This window comes from Drosophila sechellia, chromosome 3L (genome assembly GCF_004382195.2).
Source record: "Drosophila sechellia strain sech25 chromosome 3L, ASM438219v1, whole genome shotgun sequence".
Taxonomy (NCBI): domain Eukaryota; kingdom Metazoa; phylum Arthropoda; class Insecta; order Diptera; family Drosophilidae; genus Drosophila; species Drosophila sechellia.
This window is the reverse complement of record NC_045951.1, coordinates 11,800,322-11,819,075: the sequence shown is the minus strand read 5'-3', so window position 1 is coordinate 11,819,075 and position 18,754 is coordinate 11,800,322. Positions and strand designations below refer to the sequence as shown.

Here is an 18,754-nt window from a genome sequence, read left to right as displayed (position 1 = left end):
TCAATCAAATTCAAAAACAAAACAAAAAAATTGTATCAAATTACCATCAAGCCTGGCCGTCGTCAAAAAATTGCATAATTGTGGAATTTTATTGTATGAACCAACAAACCAAACACCAAAACATAAATAAATTTCAATTACACTGCAATTCAGATGGCGCCGGGGTATACAATTTACCTTAATGATTACTACACTTTTTTTTATTTATTCTTGAAAGCATTGTTACCCGTTGTGCGTTAAGCAAACCCATAACTCTAAGTTACTCGTTTTAAAGATCATTAAAAACGTATACCTATATCTATAACCACACCACCACTTTGTCCCATTTATGCATCATCCGAAATCGAGAACCATATAGCCATCGGGCGAAAAGAAATGAAAGCAAAGCAGAGCAAACAAACATAGGAGAACGAAAACTTGTAATTCACAGTAAACAAACAAACAAAAAAAACTGTAAAAGATGCAAAAATATACAACAAACGCAAGATGGCAACAAAAGAAAAGTAAAAAAAAAACTAAAAACGTATTGGAAAAAATAAAAAAATTGAAAAACACTTTTTGGCATTGTTTATTTGTGTAAATTCTAAACTCAAATTGCTATCGAATATATTATTTAATATATTTATTTTAATATTTATATTATTTACTTATTGGGGATCTACGTTAAGTGAGCAAATCAATGAGTCTGAAATATAAATTAAATTCTTAAGCTAATTTCAATATATGGTATTGGCATGGTGAGGAGCTACATGTTACAGGTTTGTGGTCAAGGATGTGACCGTGGAAATGCTCAGTCGCTGCAGACGGCCCAAAACCAGTAGCTCATCTATGGAGCGCTTGGCGTAGAACTTTTGGTCCTCGTTCAGCCGCAGGAAGGCGTGAGCCCAGGCCTTGGCATAGGATTCCGCTTCGGAAATGGCACTGTCATCAAACTTTACGACACTTTCCGTTGAATTGGGCTCGATTGCCTCATCGCTAGCATCGGAGGAAGTATGCTGGATGTCACATAGGTCCAGCTCGATGGGCACCTGATCTTCCGCCTCCACAATCGTAATCTCGTCATCCCGCTCCTCTGGCTCAATCGACAAGTTCTCCTCGGAAAAGAGCTTCAGCAGGGGTCTGGAGTGGGAGGATTCCAGTTCACGTTTCGATTTCAGCTGCAGGATAATCTAAATAATGTAGTTTCAGCTTGACTTTTATGCATATAAAAGTGCAGTACTTACAGTCTGCTCCTCCTCCAAAGAACCCTCAATCTCATTCTCCAGATCGCTGTACTGGGTGACCTCATAGAACTGCTCACACCCCGTAGCATAGGATGTCGGTCGCATGGTCTTCGGTTTATGGACGCGCTGCGACTGTTGGCTAGCTGGTGGCGCGGGGTCATGCCCGTAGGAGTGGCTGCCGTCGATAAGATGGCCATTCTGCTTGATATACCGTACGTGGCACTTGTGGATGCGCAGATTGGAGGTGGTGCCGCCGGTGCTCTGCATCACACGCTTACACCCCATGCAGAAGTATCGCCATTTCAATTTGGTGCCGTCCGGACGAGCGATTTCCCGGTAGACGTTCCAAACGGAACTGCGTTTGTTCTTCTTCACCAGCCGATATTCCCCGGAGTTTATCTTCATCAGGATGTCCAGCTGCGCCTCCATGCACTTCTCCTCCTCGGGGGCGTGTATGAAAAACATATTTCTCCTCGCAATCATTATGGCCATAGTAAAAATATCAAAAACACGGAGCTCCGAACTAAGTGGCAGCACCGTGGAGTTGGTTTCGATGTTCGATTACAATCGATATCGACATTCCAGATATTCCCATTTATCGAATTTAATTTATGAGGAAATTAAAAAAAATATTAACCACTCAATTAAAAATAGTTAATAGTTATTTCACTACTTAAATAAAAATTAAACAATTTTTCGTTTTAAATTTCAGATATACATACGTTTTATATAAATACAATTTATAAGCCTTTGGTACAATAATTGAATCCTAAAATAAATTAAAGTAAATTTTGGCGAAGATATTTTTACGACTTCATTTTATTAAATCTTAAATATATCTGCTGAATTGTAATAAGACGCAATAAATCACAAATCAGTTTATACTAAATCGTAGTTGAAATAAAAAATTGAGTGACTGCCGAAATGAGATATTTAAACGTTTTGATACATGATTTCTGAAAAAATTCGATGAATGTGATGCCTTTTAAGTTTACGTTAATAATGGTGGAAATTCAAAATGAACTTTATTGTGCAATCACTCAAATTTCGAACAGGTATTTATGCATGTGCGCCGCCTTTGGGATTAGATAGAAGATCCATGAAGTCCTTATGAAACGACGACATCTCTCGCACGAAAAACTTCATCAGTTTGCATTTTTTCTTCTCTATGACCAGCTTTTCCTCCTCAATTTCCATTATCCTGGCGGCTCTTTGGCGCTTAGCCATTTTCATTTCCTCGGTCTTGGAATTCTGTTGATCAAGCTCGTCTTCAAAGTTCTCCTGGGAATGAACTGTGGACGACTCTTCGATTTCCCTGATTATGTTATCCTTCAGAATACGCAGTTCATCCACGTCTTCTTGTGCTTCTTCCGCATATTCGTTTATATTGAAGCTATCCCCTTCTCCAGAGTGTTCTTTTTGTGACCTTAGGTAGTTTGTATCCATCAATGGTTCGTCAAGTTGACTGCCAAATGAATTGTGTTCGCTGTTCGTATTGGGTACACTTCCAGACTTATCCAGAGGCATGTTGTCGATTATGTTACGATCGGAACTAAATATCATTTTTAGGGTCTCGAAGTATTCCCACTCGGATTTGTGTCCAGTTGTCTTTTCCATGTGCGATTCTCGCCTGAAATAAAATGGAATGTTAGATAAGGAATATGCTTAGATAAGTATATGCTCTTCTTACCGATACTGTTGGCCCATGTCATCAATTTTGTTCTTGATCTCCGTGAACGTGAATCCCAGTGATTTCATTTCGCCGGTCATTTTCCAGATAATCTTGACCCGCTTGCGTGAGTCCCTCAAATCGACGCAGTGCCGTGCCCAGAGTTCGAGGAGCAGTTCGACCGCGTGGAAGGACCACTCCGATGGCTGAAAGGAGTTCCAGCTCAGGCGGCGCTCCAGCGAATCCTGCAAGTTAGACATGGTATTTTGGACTACTATTGGCTTCTTATAGCGTCATTGTACGTACGTCTAGCTGAGGTGGATGGATTTCCGCGATACCCTCCTCGCAAAGTTCCTCAGTGCGCAGGTAGTCTACATGGCACTTATGGGTGCGCAGATTGGACGTGTTGAAGGATCGCATGACGCGCTTGCAGCCCGTGCAGAAGTAGAGTCCATTGATTATGGCACCATCGGTGCGCACGATTTCCCGATACACCTTCCATACGGAGCCGCGCTGCTTGCGTCGCAGTAGTCGGTACTCGCCGCGGAGTACCTTCGCCGAGATCACCTGGTTGGATTCGAATTTTGATGCGTCCTGCATCGTGCGGGCCTCAATCATTTCGTCCATACGCTCGAAAAGTATAAACAAAACGTGCCTAGAGATGGGCAGCAGCTCAATATCGATTTTTCTATCGCGACTTCCAGCAGTGGTTGGTATTGACTTCAAATAGCTATCGATAGTTTATGATATCGATTTAAATTATATACGCAACTCTAATTAAAAAAACAGATTTCACGATTTTAGAAGCTAAACGAATAATTTGTTTAAATCGCATGGTCAGCGTAACAAATAGGATTTAAAATAAACGCATAATAGTCCTATAATTAGAAGAAGCCAGTCGTAATTAAAGTTTTGCTTAAATATGAGTTAAATATAATTTCATTGCATTTACTTTACAAATTCTTGCTTTTTACAGTATATATATATTAGATTAATTTAAAGTTGAAGCAATATTACATTAAATATTCACTGTTTTAGTTGTATATTCTGCTAAAAAATTACCACAATGCTACTTCTACGTATAACACTTAATATTTACTCTAATTCTTATGCTTAAGCAAATAAACGATATCCTTGTGAAATGCGTTTAGCTCCAGCAGTGCATCCTTCATAACCTGCAGCTTTTCTCGCTCGATCGCCAGTTTTTCCTCCTCTATTTCAAGGAGTCTGTCCGAATGGCCGGTCGATGCTTTCCGTTTTGTATGGTATTTTAAAATTGGCGATGGGGATAGATCCTTCATGTGGTCATCATCATCCTCCTCCTCCTCCTCCTCGTCGTCGTCTTCCGGGATTTCCGGAATGCTGGGAGAGGGAGTTCGCGTTCTTTTCTTGGCTTTGCTAGCAACCAAATCAGTTTCAAATACATTCCCATGGTCCCCGGCCACAGAATCGTCTTTTATTGAAGCCAATTCCTCAGGCTCATAGTCCTCATCGCTGAACAGAGCTTGAGCTGTAAGATAAGCGTATATTTAAGATATCATAACAAGCGTTTATTGCGGTACGATTTTACCTGGATTTTCGGCGGTAATATCTTCGAAGACATCAACTGATTTTGTGCCAATCAGAAGTGCTTGAAGCTTATGAAAGTGCTCCCACTTGGATGGAACTCCAGTTTCTCGAACTCTCTCAGCTTCTATTCTGTAAATAACAATATAAAAGTTAACATACTATAATTATTAACATTTGGTATGCAAAATATACGATATATTTAGCGCACCTATACTTTCGCGACAAATTGTCCATTTTGGTTTTAAGCTCCGTGTGACTGGGTCCAAACTGACTCATCTGCCTAGCCATTTGCCGGTAGATGAGCACATTTTTGGACTCGCCACGGAAATCCTTCAAATGCTGTGCCCACAGTTGCAGCAACATCTTCTCCGCATCCTTTTTCCAAACGTGTCGCTCCGTTTTCGTATAGTAGTCCGCAAACTTTTCCTCCTTCCCAACATTCTTCGGCAATGGCGAGATGCCATTGGCTCGGATCGCTGGCTCAACGACAATTTTCTGTGTAACGTTTATCTTGGCGGTTCGCTGTGGTCCCGTCGGAGATCCTTCATCGCTCAGCAGGGCTTGGAGTGAGCTCTTCATGCGCGGCCCTGGCTTACGACGTTCTGCTGTTATATTCTAGAAGAGTCAATTGGTTTAGAAGCATGGTTACTAAGGGATTAAACAGAATTTTGGTATATTTGCTAGTTATCCAGGTTAAGCTAAGTAGACTTCATACAGAAATTAGGTCAAATTGGATATCCTATCACATGTTTTAACGAATCTCGTTTAATAGTGCAAAAACACACTTTTCTGATAAAGGAACATTTAAACCTTATGAAAAGGTAAACAAGTCTATCGCCGCCCATGTGGAATTGGTAAACAAGATATTCGGTGTGTGGCTGTACTCGGGAAAACCGGGTAACTACCCCAACTACCCATGTGGGACGAGGGACTCACTTCCTCCGGCTGCGAATCCTCCGCCAGGAAGACGGTCTCGTAGAACTTCTCGTACTCCGATTTTGGCGGGAACGACAGCTGCGACTGAGTTTTCTTTTCGGCGGCAGCAATACTCTGATTGCGACTGTTTAGTGCGATTCGTTTGCTCCTCGGGCCAATCAGTGTGCTCCGTGTACTTCGCGGCACCTCCTTGGCTCCGGCGGCATCGTCAATATTTCTGGACGGCATTACGTTGGGCCCTTTCTTGTCCACCGATAGATAGCGTGAATTGTTGCGATTTTATTGTGATAATTGCTAAAAAAATGTCTTTTGTAATTGCTGTTGCCGTGACTAGAGATGCAACAAGAGTCGATAGCTGTGCAATACTATCGATTGTTGCATTAGGGAAGTTTCTAAACACTGGTTATTGGTTTGGGTAATCGATAATTTAACATCGATACGCAGCCCTGGTTAGAATGGCGGGTAATTTAAAAATTTGTTTTAATTTAGATTTCAAATATTTCTAATTTTGATAATGTAAAAGTAGGCGTTATCAGCAAATCAAACGAAATTTAAGTTTAATGTATCAAAGCCTTCTTATAATAAAACTAGGTGTTGCAACAAAAATATGTCTCTTTAAAACATATTTTCTTGCATCAATTACTTTATTTACTTTACCAATTCAAATGAAGGTGCATTTCATTTGCTTTAGCAAATTTATACGTTAGGCACTGCATACTAATACAATAACGACCATTTAATTTAAATGAATTGATGTAGGGACAATTACCACAGATGTCATCCTATGTGGATTTCGCACGCACTTTTAGCTAATCAAGCTGGGTCAGCCGGCATTTGCCGCAGCAAATGTATCTGCATCTGCGACTGCATTTGCATCTGTATCTGGAAAAAGCACAAGGCACAACGGACGACGGCAATCAGCGACAATTGCCCAAAGATTGCGACTAATGGTTACAGTTGGACCGACGCACGTCGTCGCATCAGACAGAAGGTGCCTGTGGGAGACTTGCAACCGGTTTCGAATGATTCTCCTGTCTTCCGACTCTTGCCGTTCCCACATGGAGAAAATGTGAACAAATCCGGCCAACAATTGGGTTACAATTTCAGTCTGTTTATATTTCAATGTGTTACATTCTTTAAAACAATACAATTTATTTGGGAAATATTTCAGACATTGTTCCACAGATTTATACATTGAAAACTGCTCTATTTAATTTGATTATGTTTATTTTTCTCAGTGGAGTCCTGGCTCCTGCTTTTCGGCCGGCTGCAAAAGTTTGTGGCTCGTGCTCGGTGATTGCCAGCTGCTTGTGGCCAAAACTTATGGTTTAGCATTTAACCTGTCACTTAATCGAAAAAGCTGCCCTCTGCCATCGAGAAGTCTTTTTATTTTTTAATGACTCTTGGCTCGTGCCGCAGCAGCAGCAGCTGTTGGAGCAAAAGGTTCCTCAGGCTGCCCACTGTTAGATGGCCCAGATAAGAAGGAATATCAGGGCCATATTAAAAGGTGGAACAATTTCATTTACTTGAAGAAGTTATATATCTGAGCCGATCATCAAATGTGTTATATAACTTTATATATCGCATTAATGCAAAACTCTTAATTTTAAGACCTGTAAACGTGTAACAATTTTCTTCATAGGAAATCTGAAAATGGGACCGCAATTATGATGCCACGACTCCCTCCAATCCAAACCATACCAATCCATTCCACTCCATTCTAGTAGCGATCCCGATCCCAATCCCAGTCCAATTCAGGCAGCAGCACATAAAGTCGGTGATCCAACTGTCTTGTTGATCGTAGCTTTCCTCATTGTGTCGAGCCAACTTAATTGTTTCTTGCGGTTGCTGACATTGTCTCTTTTTTGCCATCCGCTCGGCAACCCCATCGCATTTGGAGGAAAAAGCCCGACAACTGTGGCCATGACTTTGTGCAACTGGCGACATCACATAGCCACTGTTCCACACTCAGAAAAAATTCACTCAATCAAGTACAAAACATTTCAAGCACTGGAAGTTTTGAATATTTGGTAGTAAAGCAATAAGTATTTTTCAGTGCATGAACATTAACAACTTGCCGATGGCCCCATGGCATCATTATGAGACGGGCTTCGAAGTTGAGACTGGGCGAAACCTTATTTGTTTGGCGCATAATTTAAGTTGAGGCCCGTGCAATGTCGCATTGTCGAATGTTGTCCGTTGTCTGTTGCATGCTGCATGCTGCAAGTTGCATGCCGCATGTTGCCAGTTGGTCGATGGTCGTTGTTGCTGGCCTACGCGCTTTGTTGCTATTGCAATTGATGGGCAGAAAAAGACAATTAAATGAAATGAGGATTCATGCGATCATCTAAACGAACGGAAAAGGTTCGGAAATTCATTTTATTCATTTTCAATGCAAATGAATGTAAAGTTTAGCATGTACATATAATTCAAGGGAATAAGAAAGATAATGTAAATACATAGGTAATAATATAGTTTAGGAACCTTAGTTTTGTTTAACTAATTTTCTTTAGAATTTTGACACAATTGTTTCTCATAAATGACATATAAATCTATCACTAATTTATATTTTTTTTTTGTGAGTGTACTGATGCCTTGGCCCTATCCGAATCAGTTGGATATGCCTGCTGGCGCTTGATTGCAGGTTGTCATGGGCTCGGCGCACTCGACGCGCATCCATTCAGTCAGAAGTGACAGACGGCACAAATCCACGTATCCCCACATATCCACATATCCCCACATCCTATGGGATCCCCAGCGATCGCAGTGTGTATCTCTCGAATTGCATTTATGTTGGCCATGTCCCTTTCCTTGACGTGGGTCGATGTCGGTCCGTTCAAATGTGAGTGTTTCCAACTGGTTTTCAGATCAGCAGGATGGCAGGGTGGTATGGGTGTATCCACAATTTGCTGCATTGCATTATATTATTGCATCTTGCATCTTTAAATCGACTTCAGATCATGGTAACAGCTCTGTTGGCGACCAAAAGTGGCATCCATGCACAGAAAATAGTAGATTCAAACATATATTTAATAGAATAGGGAAATATATAATATACATATAGGTTATATAATATACATATAGGTTAAGTTTAATATATATTTTATATATAATATCATATTTCAATATATGGCTTCAAAATGTTCCAAATGCTACGTTTCTATAATTTTGAACTTAATACCATTTTACCCTGGAAATTTTAGACACATTTTTTTTCAGTGCACTTCATAACTATATTGACACAAGTCTGGCCATAAAGAAACACAACTTATGCGGACTGTGTGTGGTGCACTCGGTGTGTGGGTGGGTGGTGCAGCCAGATAAGATATGTGCATATGCCTGCCTAAGCCGAACAAAATCTGCATAAATGTGCCACAGCTGAAGCGTTCCAAACGAGGCTTAAGTGTTTTTTTTTTGGCCCAAAGAAGTCGCCGAAACTGGCAGACTTGGGAAAAGCCACGGGTTTCACAACAATCAGAAAGGCGGAATATTACTTTCACATGACCAACTATTTAACAGGATGTTTATTCATTATAAATTTGAGTAAACATAAACTTACTTTTAAGTGAATATATCAAGTATCTCGGAAGATATTAGATATCTTTAACTTTTAAATTATTGTTGCAACTAGCAGCCTTTATAACAACAAATACTGAGCTGTCGGTTAAACAACTAAGCAACTTGTTTATTCACATACGTAATTAGTATCTCAAGCTAAATTTATTATATATTCACTTCAATAGGATGAAGTTGTTTTTTCGAGATAGCAGCTACACCCAAAGTTTATTCATACGTTAGACATACATTTCAATTAGGCGGACAAGCCCAACCAAAATCAGTTAACATCGTGGGCTGAGCTTAACCCAATTTAGCCGACCATCTTGAGGTGGCCTAAAAGTTCTGGGAAAAAGAGAATAACAAATAATTTCCTATGGGCTATCAACTCAATCTAACTGTGAACCACATCAAATGAGACTATCCCGCCTTGTGTAAAAAGTCAGGTTTGAAGATAACCAATGGAGATTCTTCCGCAGATTCAACGGAGATTCTTCCGTCAGAAATCAACTGCGGTTAGTTTTTAACTCGACTTTTTGATACTTAGGGTTAAAGTTGGTATTATAGAAGCCAAACTATTCCGCAAACTAAGCTAATGTTATTATAAAATCTTTTTTTAATACAATATCATGCATAATATAACAGTTGTTTTAGAGCCACAAAATAGAAAAACATATTAAAATAAGCTTTTATACTTTAGGTAATATTTTTAAAATTTTCTTTTCCCTTTTTTCAGTAATACCCCTAACTTTAAGTTGGGTAAAAACTAATTTGATTTTGAGGAAAGTCAATTAACCGTAGAACCCGCTCAAAACACAAAACCAATAAGACGGCTTATCAGAACGATTGAACGTGCCTCAAACAGTTCGCGGCCATTGAAATTAATTACGTGTGTGCACTGGAAAAAATTTTAAATTCTTTCTCAAAAATATCAACACAAATAACCTGAACCTGAAAATATAAGTAAGGAAAAAAATAATTATTTCTTAAATTATTAAATGTTAAACATACATACATGCGCTTAAAAGTATGCAATTTTTAATTTTTTATATTTTAACTTATTTACTTTTAAGGCAATTATTAGAATTTATAATTTAGTTTTATGATTAAAGTCAATGTATCTAATCGATAAGAATAACTTTTTCTTAAAGTGTGTGCGAGTGGAAGGGGGATAGTCGGCGACAAGGGAACAGTAGCCGTTAAAAGTTTAATGAGCTGGAAAGAGGAAGAAAACCCCCAACGACAACAACCACAAAATCGACCGCAACAACAACAGGAACCAGAAGAACTCCAAACACAAAAACAAAGAACGATCGAAAAGCGCGTTTGTTTTGATTGCGCGACAAGGACAGCGACCCAGAAAAGAATGAACAGAAAACGAAGAGGAGCCGCAGAAGAGGAAGAAAGAAAAACGATGGAAAACGCGACAACGGCTTTTAATTTAAAAGTTGCTGGCACAGCATAAGTGCATAAAACATAAGGGGGGAAAGAGATGGAGCACCGTCAAACAAACTGGTTTTACACTCCCACACACACAAACACTTATTTCTCCAAAGACTCTCTTGCGCGAAGACTCTCTTTGCGAAGATTTATTTGTAGTTCTTCTCTTTTGCCCATTCTCTGGGTTTTAAGAGAGCTTAAAACTTAAAACAAACTTATATTATTGGAAAATTTATATTTTCTATGTGGATAATCAAGAATAAAATCCATAAATAGTTAAGGTAATTAAAAGTGTAGATACAAATGTATCTACGTTAGTATTTCTATTATAAGAATGATTTCCTAAGATTGAGCTAGCCTGACAATTTAAAAACATGACCTAGACAACATTTTGGATCGTTTTCAAGTAGATACAAGAAAGATAGATAGAAAGATAGATAGATACAAAGATAGATTTTATATTTCACTATACATATCTATTAATCTTTTAGTATTTAAGAAAATAATATAAAATTTTTTTTTTTTAATTTAAAGAAGAATCTATTCGTTTTCATGACAATAACAAGATATATAATTTCCTACGCTCTTATTATGATATATCAGTTTGAATTTAATGTTCCGCAAGATTTTCCCATTTTCCTTCTACCCGATGACCTAACTAGACTTTCTTTTCTTGTCGCCATCATTTGAAAGCATCCCAGATCTACTTAGACAATCTTTTCTCTTGGCTGCTTTATTGGGCTGCGACACGAGCGGAAAAGTGGGTTAAATTAATAAGTTTAGGCGGTTTCGGTTCAGTTTTTGGGCTGAAATTGGCGTCATCTTTTGGGGCTGGCTGTTCGCCAATATCTGGCCGACTTCAAAGTTCCTTTTTCCAGTCTTAAATCGTGACTCGTTTTGCGTGCAGCGCCGCCACAAAGCCGAAAAAAAAAAAATAAAAGTTCGCGGCACCAGAAGATATAATTGTTCGATTGATAAAGTTGGCAGCGAATTGAGAGCCAACAAAGTTGGTCTAATTTATTTGTGCCTTGATGTATCCGCCCCCCTCTATTATCGTTGGCTTTTGTTTTTTGGTCAGCAGAACGCCATAAAATCGAATAAGCCCCATAATAATAAAAGTGGCACCCACGTAAACCACCAGTAGTCTGGCATGTACTGACCCCATAATTCTCGAATTCTCGGGCTTAATTGATTAACTTCAGGTATGTTGATGGGTGGGTGGACTAGTGTTGAGCGATATGCAAAAGAAACACCCCACATTATCTGCTTTCGATATAGGTCTATATCTTTCGACTTCCTAAAATGCGCGACAGTTCTCGGTTTTCAATTTCGTTTATCTTGCTTTCTGGTTTCTTTGTTTCAAGATCAGCGAACTTGAACTTTAAAGCCACTTTTGTAAAAACAATATATTTATTTATTTCCTGTAAACAAACATAATCGTTTTTGTTAATATCAGCTAGGGGAATTTATGGGAAACTAATTACTCCGCTGGCATTGCCACATGCCACATGTTACTGATATAACATATATAGTATACTGATTTTAAATATTTTATAAATTTGTTGTTCATTTATAATAAACTATTTTTACAAATCCCATGCTAGCATTTTATGTTGCATCTGCTTGAGCTATTTGCTATTGGACAAGAGAAAGTTCGTGCCACATGCCCCAACATGATGTGCTACTAATATGGTGCTGATGTCTGCACAGAAAATAATCAGAATTTCTTATAAAATAAAGTTTTAATACATTACACAACAAAGAATTTATATGAAGAAATTAAAAGAATTTATACCTATGCTTTATGCAATCTTTAAACCTTATAGCTAGACTTGAATCGGACTAGTTTTTCTCTGTGCCCCATGTGGCATGTCATCTGTGATGCAGTTCAATCGCCCGGAGACGGCGACTTGTCACTGGGACTTGTGCAACTGCATCGCACCGCATCGCTTGTCACTAAATTGACCCATTTCGGAGCTTAAGGCGATGCCACAAAAGATGCGGCATGGTAGCGGCAGGGTATGGGGGAGCGAGGAGAACCAGAACCAGACTGACGGGGAGCAGAATCTTCGCTTGCGATGGGGGAGGCGAGTCTCAGCCAGTTGCACTGACTTGTGCGAATGTTGCAACATCGGAGTGAAGTACAGCCGATGCATGCCTGGAAAGATTCTTTTGGGGCAGTCGGTAACTCAGCGTCTCGAATTCTCCGGCTGACCATTGCATTCTTATCTTAATATGCACATTTCTCCTTCGTGCTTCTGGTTCTTTTGGATCTCCGGAGCTCGCGGTGCGCTCTTACGTGCGCTGCTTACTTACGAGCAGCTTTCTTCCCAGTCCCCACTAACTCACCGCCCCACCTCTCCACCTCCCCACGTCTGCTCATTAGCAACCCGGGTAACGGTGCACATTGTTGGCGGTTATGCAACGCCATATAGGATGGCAGTGGCCTCCAAACAGTTATGGTCAAGAAAATAGGAGTCCCAACAGAAACTTAAAGCAAATTACTATTTTTATAGGCCCTGAACATTAGAAATACTTTTTGATTTTTAAACTAAAATAAATTTGCCTTCATATTTTATATGAATATATAAATATATATATATATTATATATATTATTCTAAAGCTCTCTTTTCCTTGATCTTTGGGTAATGACATAAATTGTCCAGTCTATGAATCGTTTATTGAGGCCCTAATTATGATGATGAGTTCGCTTTAGCAATTATTATTATTTTGCAATTTGCAGGCCAGCAATTTTCAAAATCAGTCTATGGAACGGCAAAGCATTTAAAATATATGTGGATCAAAAATTGGGGTTTCCCTAATAAAAGAATCTCTCGTATTGTATGTATGTAAGTTTTTATTTTAACAATAAGCTAAGAAAATTTGTGATTACTTCTATTTACGAATAACGGTAGATTGACTAAATCAAGTTTTTAATGGTATAACTTTCGTCTTTTTTTAAACCACATAGAGCAGCACGTGTTTGTTACCCAATTTCATTTCAAAAACTTTCTCAATTTAACCCACATTTAAGCATTGATTAATAACATAACCCATTTTCTTTTAAATCTACGACAATAACCAAACAAATTCGCTTGCCAGCATAAATCATCTGCCTTCGCGTCTTTTGTCTTCCCAGCAGAGATCCATTTAAGATAGATGATTATGCCACCAGGTGACCCCAACCGCAAAGAAAAAAATTTACAACAAATGGGATTATCTGCAAATGAAATCAAAATTTTTCTGCAAAGACCAAACATACAACTTAATTATTGCCTCTTTTTGGGTTTTCGGCTGTAATTTGCATAGTTTCCTGTGGCAACTAATTAACATTAATCATACGAACCACAAGTCGAAATGCCCGAAAACCGTACAACAAATTCACGCTCACTCTCACTTTGAATATATATTCGAAAAACATGTGCTGAAAAAAAAAAACCGGCAAAATGTGCCGCCCAATTTAATGGACCGCAAGACATTCATCAAATAATTATGAATTTATTTGGCCAGAGTTGAGTGAACCCGAACTGAGCTCATGATTATGGTATGCATACAAGCCTTTAGGCCTAGGCAAACTCACTCGCGGTAATTAAGCGCAGAGTTTGAGAATTATAAAAAAAAATCATTTAGTATTCATTGTGTATTCATTAGTGAGTCAGTTGGTAGTGCCTATTTTAACACACTTCTTTCGGGGCACCCAGAAAATGAACCGGAAAGCACGCGATGTTGGTTTTAAGTTGAAACAAGTTGTTCATACTTTGACTCGAATAAGTGCTGTGTTGGAAAATGATAATATTTTAGTTTTCGTTGAAATATTTGATCGGATTTAGATAATCCGCAGCAGGAAGTCGTTTCAAGATAGTCAGTTACTAATTTGCATAATAGAAAGCCCTCTGAAACTGATTACCTGCGATGGCAGAGATTTATTCTTTGATCTTGGCATATCTAATCGCCAATGGGATGTTCTCATTTCAAATGTATGCCAATTGTTTATTTTTTCACATTTTTCCCTGCGCAATTTTGTCATTTTAGTGACACCGATTTCGTGATTTCTCTGAATGGCTTACCAATCTTGTGCAATTGGTTTTTACATTTTTTTTTTTTTAGTTTGTTATTTTTACGTCTTGGGGTTATTTTATGTGTGAAAGAGCGGTTCGTTTGTTTTCTTAATGATTTTGTCATTTTTTGTTTCGTTTAATACTCATTGTACAATCATGGGGACTTTGTCTATTTGGTGTTTAGTATTATTTTTCGGAACGTGAGATAGCTTTGGGTTGCGTTGTTTGGTATTGCAAATTGGTAAAAGTTCGCAAAAGTGTGGGAAGAAATTAGAGAGTTCGCGAGTGCAAAATACTGCTGTCTCCAAAATATTCACTAGATATTTCTACTGGAATCAGCCACGAAGTTTACCCTGCATATAGGAAATTCCATTGCAATTCTTTTCCTTAATCGCTTTGTAAGTGAGCGATTGGCGAAGAATTTCCTTTATGCTCATGTGTGGCTACAAAATATCTTTTGCTACATGGCCAGGTATTTATCTCAAGTGGAAAGGAGAACGTACTGGCGAGGGGGAAATCTGAAAAGGTGTCAGTTGAGATTGCGATTGCACGCAAATCGAAGAATTTCCAACGTGGGAAAACGAGTTCGACATCGCCCCGAAATCAAGTCAAGCTGAAAAGCGTTAAAAGCTTAAACAAACAGCAAGAGACACGGAAAGAAATGGGATTACTTTTGTATATGTAAGTATTACTATGACACCTGATATGAGATCTTTTAAAACAAGATATTTAAATAGTACATATGTATTGTATAGATTATTCATATAATTAAGTCTACTTAAATTTAAAATTGTCAAATGATTACATTTTTCACGTGCATCGATACAATCGATCCAATTGGCAAATCGCTCACGCTCTGCATGGATTGCCAAAGGAAAACCACAAAAGATACAAGGTACAGGCTATTCATCCATCCAAAGATACATTCGTTCGACTATCGATTGCAGTCCATCTGAGACACTTTTTTCGGCTACGATCGAATTGTTGCAATTTCCAGCGATCGGCAATTTCCAGCGTCACCATTAGCGAACCCCATCCATTCATCGGCATCTTCGATCTGGCCAGCACTTAATTGTCTATAATTATGCATTAATGAATGCATCTGGCCGAGAGCACGAAATCATGTTTGAGAATTCTTGCATGAAACGTTGCATGCTCCGGCCAAGTTTAGCCACCCCCCCCTTTCCCCTTTCCCATCTATAGTATTTTCCTATGCAGATCGCATTCGAGTGTTGGAAATCGATAAATTCTCAAATTGCACGCTTCGATCGCATGTCGTTGATAATGATCGCTGTTCCAAATGCTCTTCTAGCTTCAAGTCATTGGCCATGGATATGAATGAGTATATAGGCTCATTTAAACTCACATTCATGTGGATGTGTGCTTTGGCTTGAGCTACTGATTCATTTTGTTGAACTACTTCTCTCAGATACAGTATCTTTAGCTTGCAAATATCTACAGATTATTTAACAGAATGCCGCTTAAGCTTTCATTCACTGTTAACAACATTTAGCTTAAGTAAGGTTAGGAATTTGCAGATTGAAAGCTAAAGTTATTAATTTAACAATAAAATAAAATTTTTAAAACTTACATTAAATTATTCTAGCAATATTGTTGCATATTTAACATTTTTCATTTAAGCCTGGGAGCAAAAAGTCCCACTGGTCAACTTGGCTGTCGTTCGAATTGGCTTTGGCCCGCACACATTCAGCCTTCTCCACTAATTGCGGCCCACACAGCAACCGAACCTGGCCCAAAAGCCTCACCAATGAAATGAGTGCGAGCTTGAGTACGAGTATGAATACGAGTATGAGTATGAGTACACACTTGCCTTGCCCGGTGGCTGGTAAAACAATTTACCATTTTGCACGTTGGCGACAGATTTGCATCTGAATTTGCAAGCACAATAAATTGTTAGCAGCTATGGCAAGAGCAACAATGTAAAGTGCATACTTTAATGCGGCATTTTGTCTATTTAATTAAATTTTGATTAATTGTCAATGCGCCGCGAAACGTTCATTAGTTATAATGAAAGATTGTGTGTGGGCATACAGCGCACTTTGTTTCAGTTGGAATGGCTAAAAAAAAGAGTGTCACTGGGAGAGTTTGCTTTGAAAGTCATTTTTTATAAGCGTAGAAAAGATTTATTTGATTTGTGATATAGAGAGAGAGGTTTGAATACAAATAGGGCTTGAATACATTTAAGCCTTTACTTAACCTAACAGATACCTGTCGCATGCACTTTATGAACATTCTTTAGGGAATGTAAACATTTATTTAAAATCTAAGACAACCTTCTACCAGCACGATTCAAACTGATTATTAGGAAACACTTAGTGATGCCCAAAAAAATAATCAACTTCAAGCCCTGTTCATCATTGAACTTTTCGACATTTGGCGCCGTTCAAGTTTTCAAGCTGAAATCAAGAAAATATGGCCATGTCTGTTGGGTTTGCTGGCCATGTGAAATGCGGCAAATGTAATTACCATAACAAATAAATATATTCTCGCCTAATTGCCTCGAAACAAAAGTCGGCACAATGGCTATATGGCTTTTATGTTTCTTACGTTTGGTGGACCTTCAATTGGCCATTTTATAATATGATCGTTGCGGATCAAGACTATGCAAAAGATCAACAGTTTTTAAAGTCAAGGTTTTAGTTTACTTACCAATATATATGTTTTTTTAAGTGGGTGCATTCGGCACTGTTTTTTTTCTGCGCCGCCATGCCATTCACAATAATTATTATAATTCTTGGATTTAATAACAGAGCGAAAATACATTTTCGGGCTATTAAAGTTTGCGATAATGACTGGTAGAATTTTATTGGATATTATACATCAGTATGTTGTTTTTAAAACATATTCAAAAGCTAAGAAGGAATGCAAATTTAATTGACATTTATTGTTTGTTTTTATGGGTGCTAGCAATCACTTGTTATATGTCTTATTTGGTGGATAGCAATTGTGAAGTATTATAATTTTTAAAACATGCTTGGATTACTATAGGTATTCTATTACCTTTAAACATAAGGTAGATTGCTGAATAGTTCTATCATATAATACAAAAATTACTCAATTTTTAGTGGAATTTTTACAGCCTTATAATATTTTGTAATTTCCTTTACATTTCCCACACTTTTTACTGCTCATAAATATACAAATTTGGTCAATGATAAAAATACAGCACTTTATGGACATCTTCGTTTTGAATTTTCCCATTACTGTTCGGCTGTACAATCTTTTTGACCTTTTGAGCGTCGTCAGTTTTGGCGATTGGCCATTCGCCCCACCATCTCTATATGGTCGATGGTATCTGCGGCTCTCGAGTCGCTAATCTCCACTGGTCAATTAATGTCCGCTTCGATTTCAACTTGAGCAGATAAAACGTCGAGAGATATTTCTCAAAATATCTTATGTGATTTTTTGGTCATTTTTTTGAAGTTTTTTTTTTTGATTTTTACCTAATGTGCCGCAATTACGATCGGCGATTGGCATTTAATTAAAACAAATTTTACGGGCTGGGGAAAACGCACTCAAGGGGCAACTGTCCGGCTTTGGAGTTTATCTTTCACGATATCGCCGATTTGACAGGTTTAGGTTTTTGTGTCTGTCTGGCTGGCCTTATGTTTATTTATATACAGTCGCCTTGTTTTTGTTTTAATCTGCAAAGATTTGCATTTCTGTCTGTGCAAATGATTTATGCTCGACGATGTGGTTGTTGTTCCTGCTGTCAGCGCCGTCGTCAAATGGATTTCCATCATACATATCTTCCATGGATGAAGTGAGCAGTCTCTCTGTTTTCATTGAATCCGGCAGCTTATTTGCCTTTCAATCAAAGCCACTCGGGCGAAGGAAATAAGTTTACATTTGGCTGAATTTGCTGATATATATTTCTTTTTTTTTATGCCACTTCAAGAGGCACTTCAGTGCGACTTTGCAGTCAGTAAACCAGTTCCGGATTTCATAGCGAAGGTCTGGGTCAGAGCTCAGAAAGTTGTATAATCCAAAAAGGGGGGAATGTAGATAGATTTGAGAGAAACAGCATATCTTATAAATATATATAACTTAAGCTGCATTTCTTAATTATATAGTATTATTTATAGAATTATTTATGTCACGCAATTAGCTTGCCTAATCTTAAATATGAATACCCCACTCTTTGTTTAATTTTTAGCAAATATCCCCAATATCTCAATAGTTTCTCCAAGCGAATTTCACTGAACAAATGATTGCCATTCGCCGAACAAGCTAAACAAAAAAGATACAGATATCGCATCTATCAGTGTAAAAGCCGCAACTT

General features: G+C 38.3%; 3 protein-coding genes across 4 annotated transcripts; all 3 read right to left on the bottom strand.

Moving 5' to 3' along the window:
• Positions 1 to 552: 552 nt before the first annotated feature.
• On the bottom strand, positions 553 to 1,749 carry LOC6605396. 2 transcript variants are annotated; one of them, XM_032718200.1, is made up of 2 exons: positions 1,224 to 1,749; positions 553 to 1,169 (listed from the first exon to the last, which is right to left on the bottom strand). In XM_032718200.1, exons 1-2 carry the CDS (start codon positions 1,713 to 1,715, stop codon positions 753 to 755), a joined length of 909 nt encoding a protein of 302 aa, XP_032574091.1. In that variant the 5' UTR covers positions 1,716 to 1,749; the 3' UTR covers positions 553 to 752. The 2 variants fall into 2 exon arrangements, with proteins under 2 accessions (XP_032574091.1, XP_002030229.1); XM_002030193.2 differs by having other exon boundaries at positions 553 to 1,157; positions 1,224 to 1,748.
• A 464-nt stretch (positions 1,750 to 2,213) lies between these two features.
• On the bottom strand, positions 2,214 to 3,556 carry LOC6605395. Its single transcript, XM_002030192.2, has 3 exons — positions 3,199 to 3,556; positions 2,914 to 3,137; positions 2,214 to 2,853 (listed from the first exon to the last, which is right to left on the bottom strand). Exons 1-3 carry the CDS (start codon positions 3,517 to 3,519, stop codon positions 2,283 to 2,285), a joined length of 1,116 nt encoding a protein of 371 aa, XP_002030228.2. The 5' UTR covers positions 3,520 to 3,556; the 3' UTR covers positions 2,214 to 2,282.
• A 268-nt stretch (positions 3,557 to 3,824) lies between these two features.
• On the bottom strand, positions 3,825 to 5,748 carry LOC6605394 (trihelix transcription factor ASIL1). The gene is made up of 4 exons (XM_002030191.2): positions 5,398 to 5,748; positions 4,670 to 5,076; positions 4,463 to 4,590; positions 3,825 to 4,402 (listed from the first exon to the last, which is right to left on the bottom strand). The coding sequence occupies exons 1-4, from the start codon at positions 5,623 to 5,625 to the stop codon at positions 3,993 to 3,995; spliced, it is 1,173 nt and encodes a 390-aa protein (XP_002030227.1). The 5' UTR covers positions 5,626 to 5,748; the 3' UTR covers positions 3,825 to 3,992.
• Between the last annotated feature and the right edge of the window lie 13,006 nt (positions 5,749 to 18,754).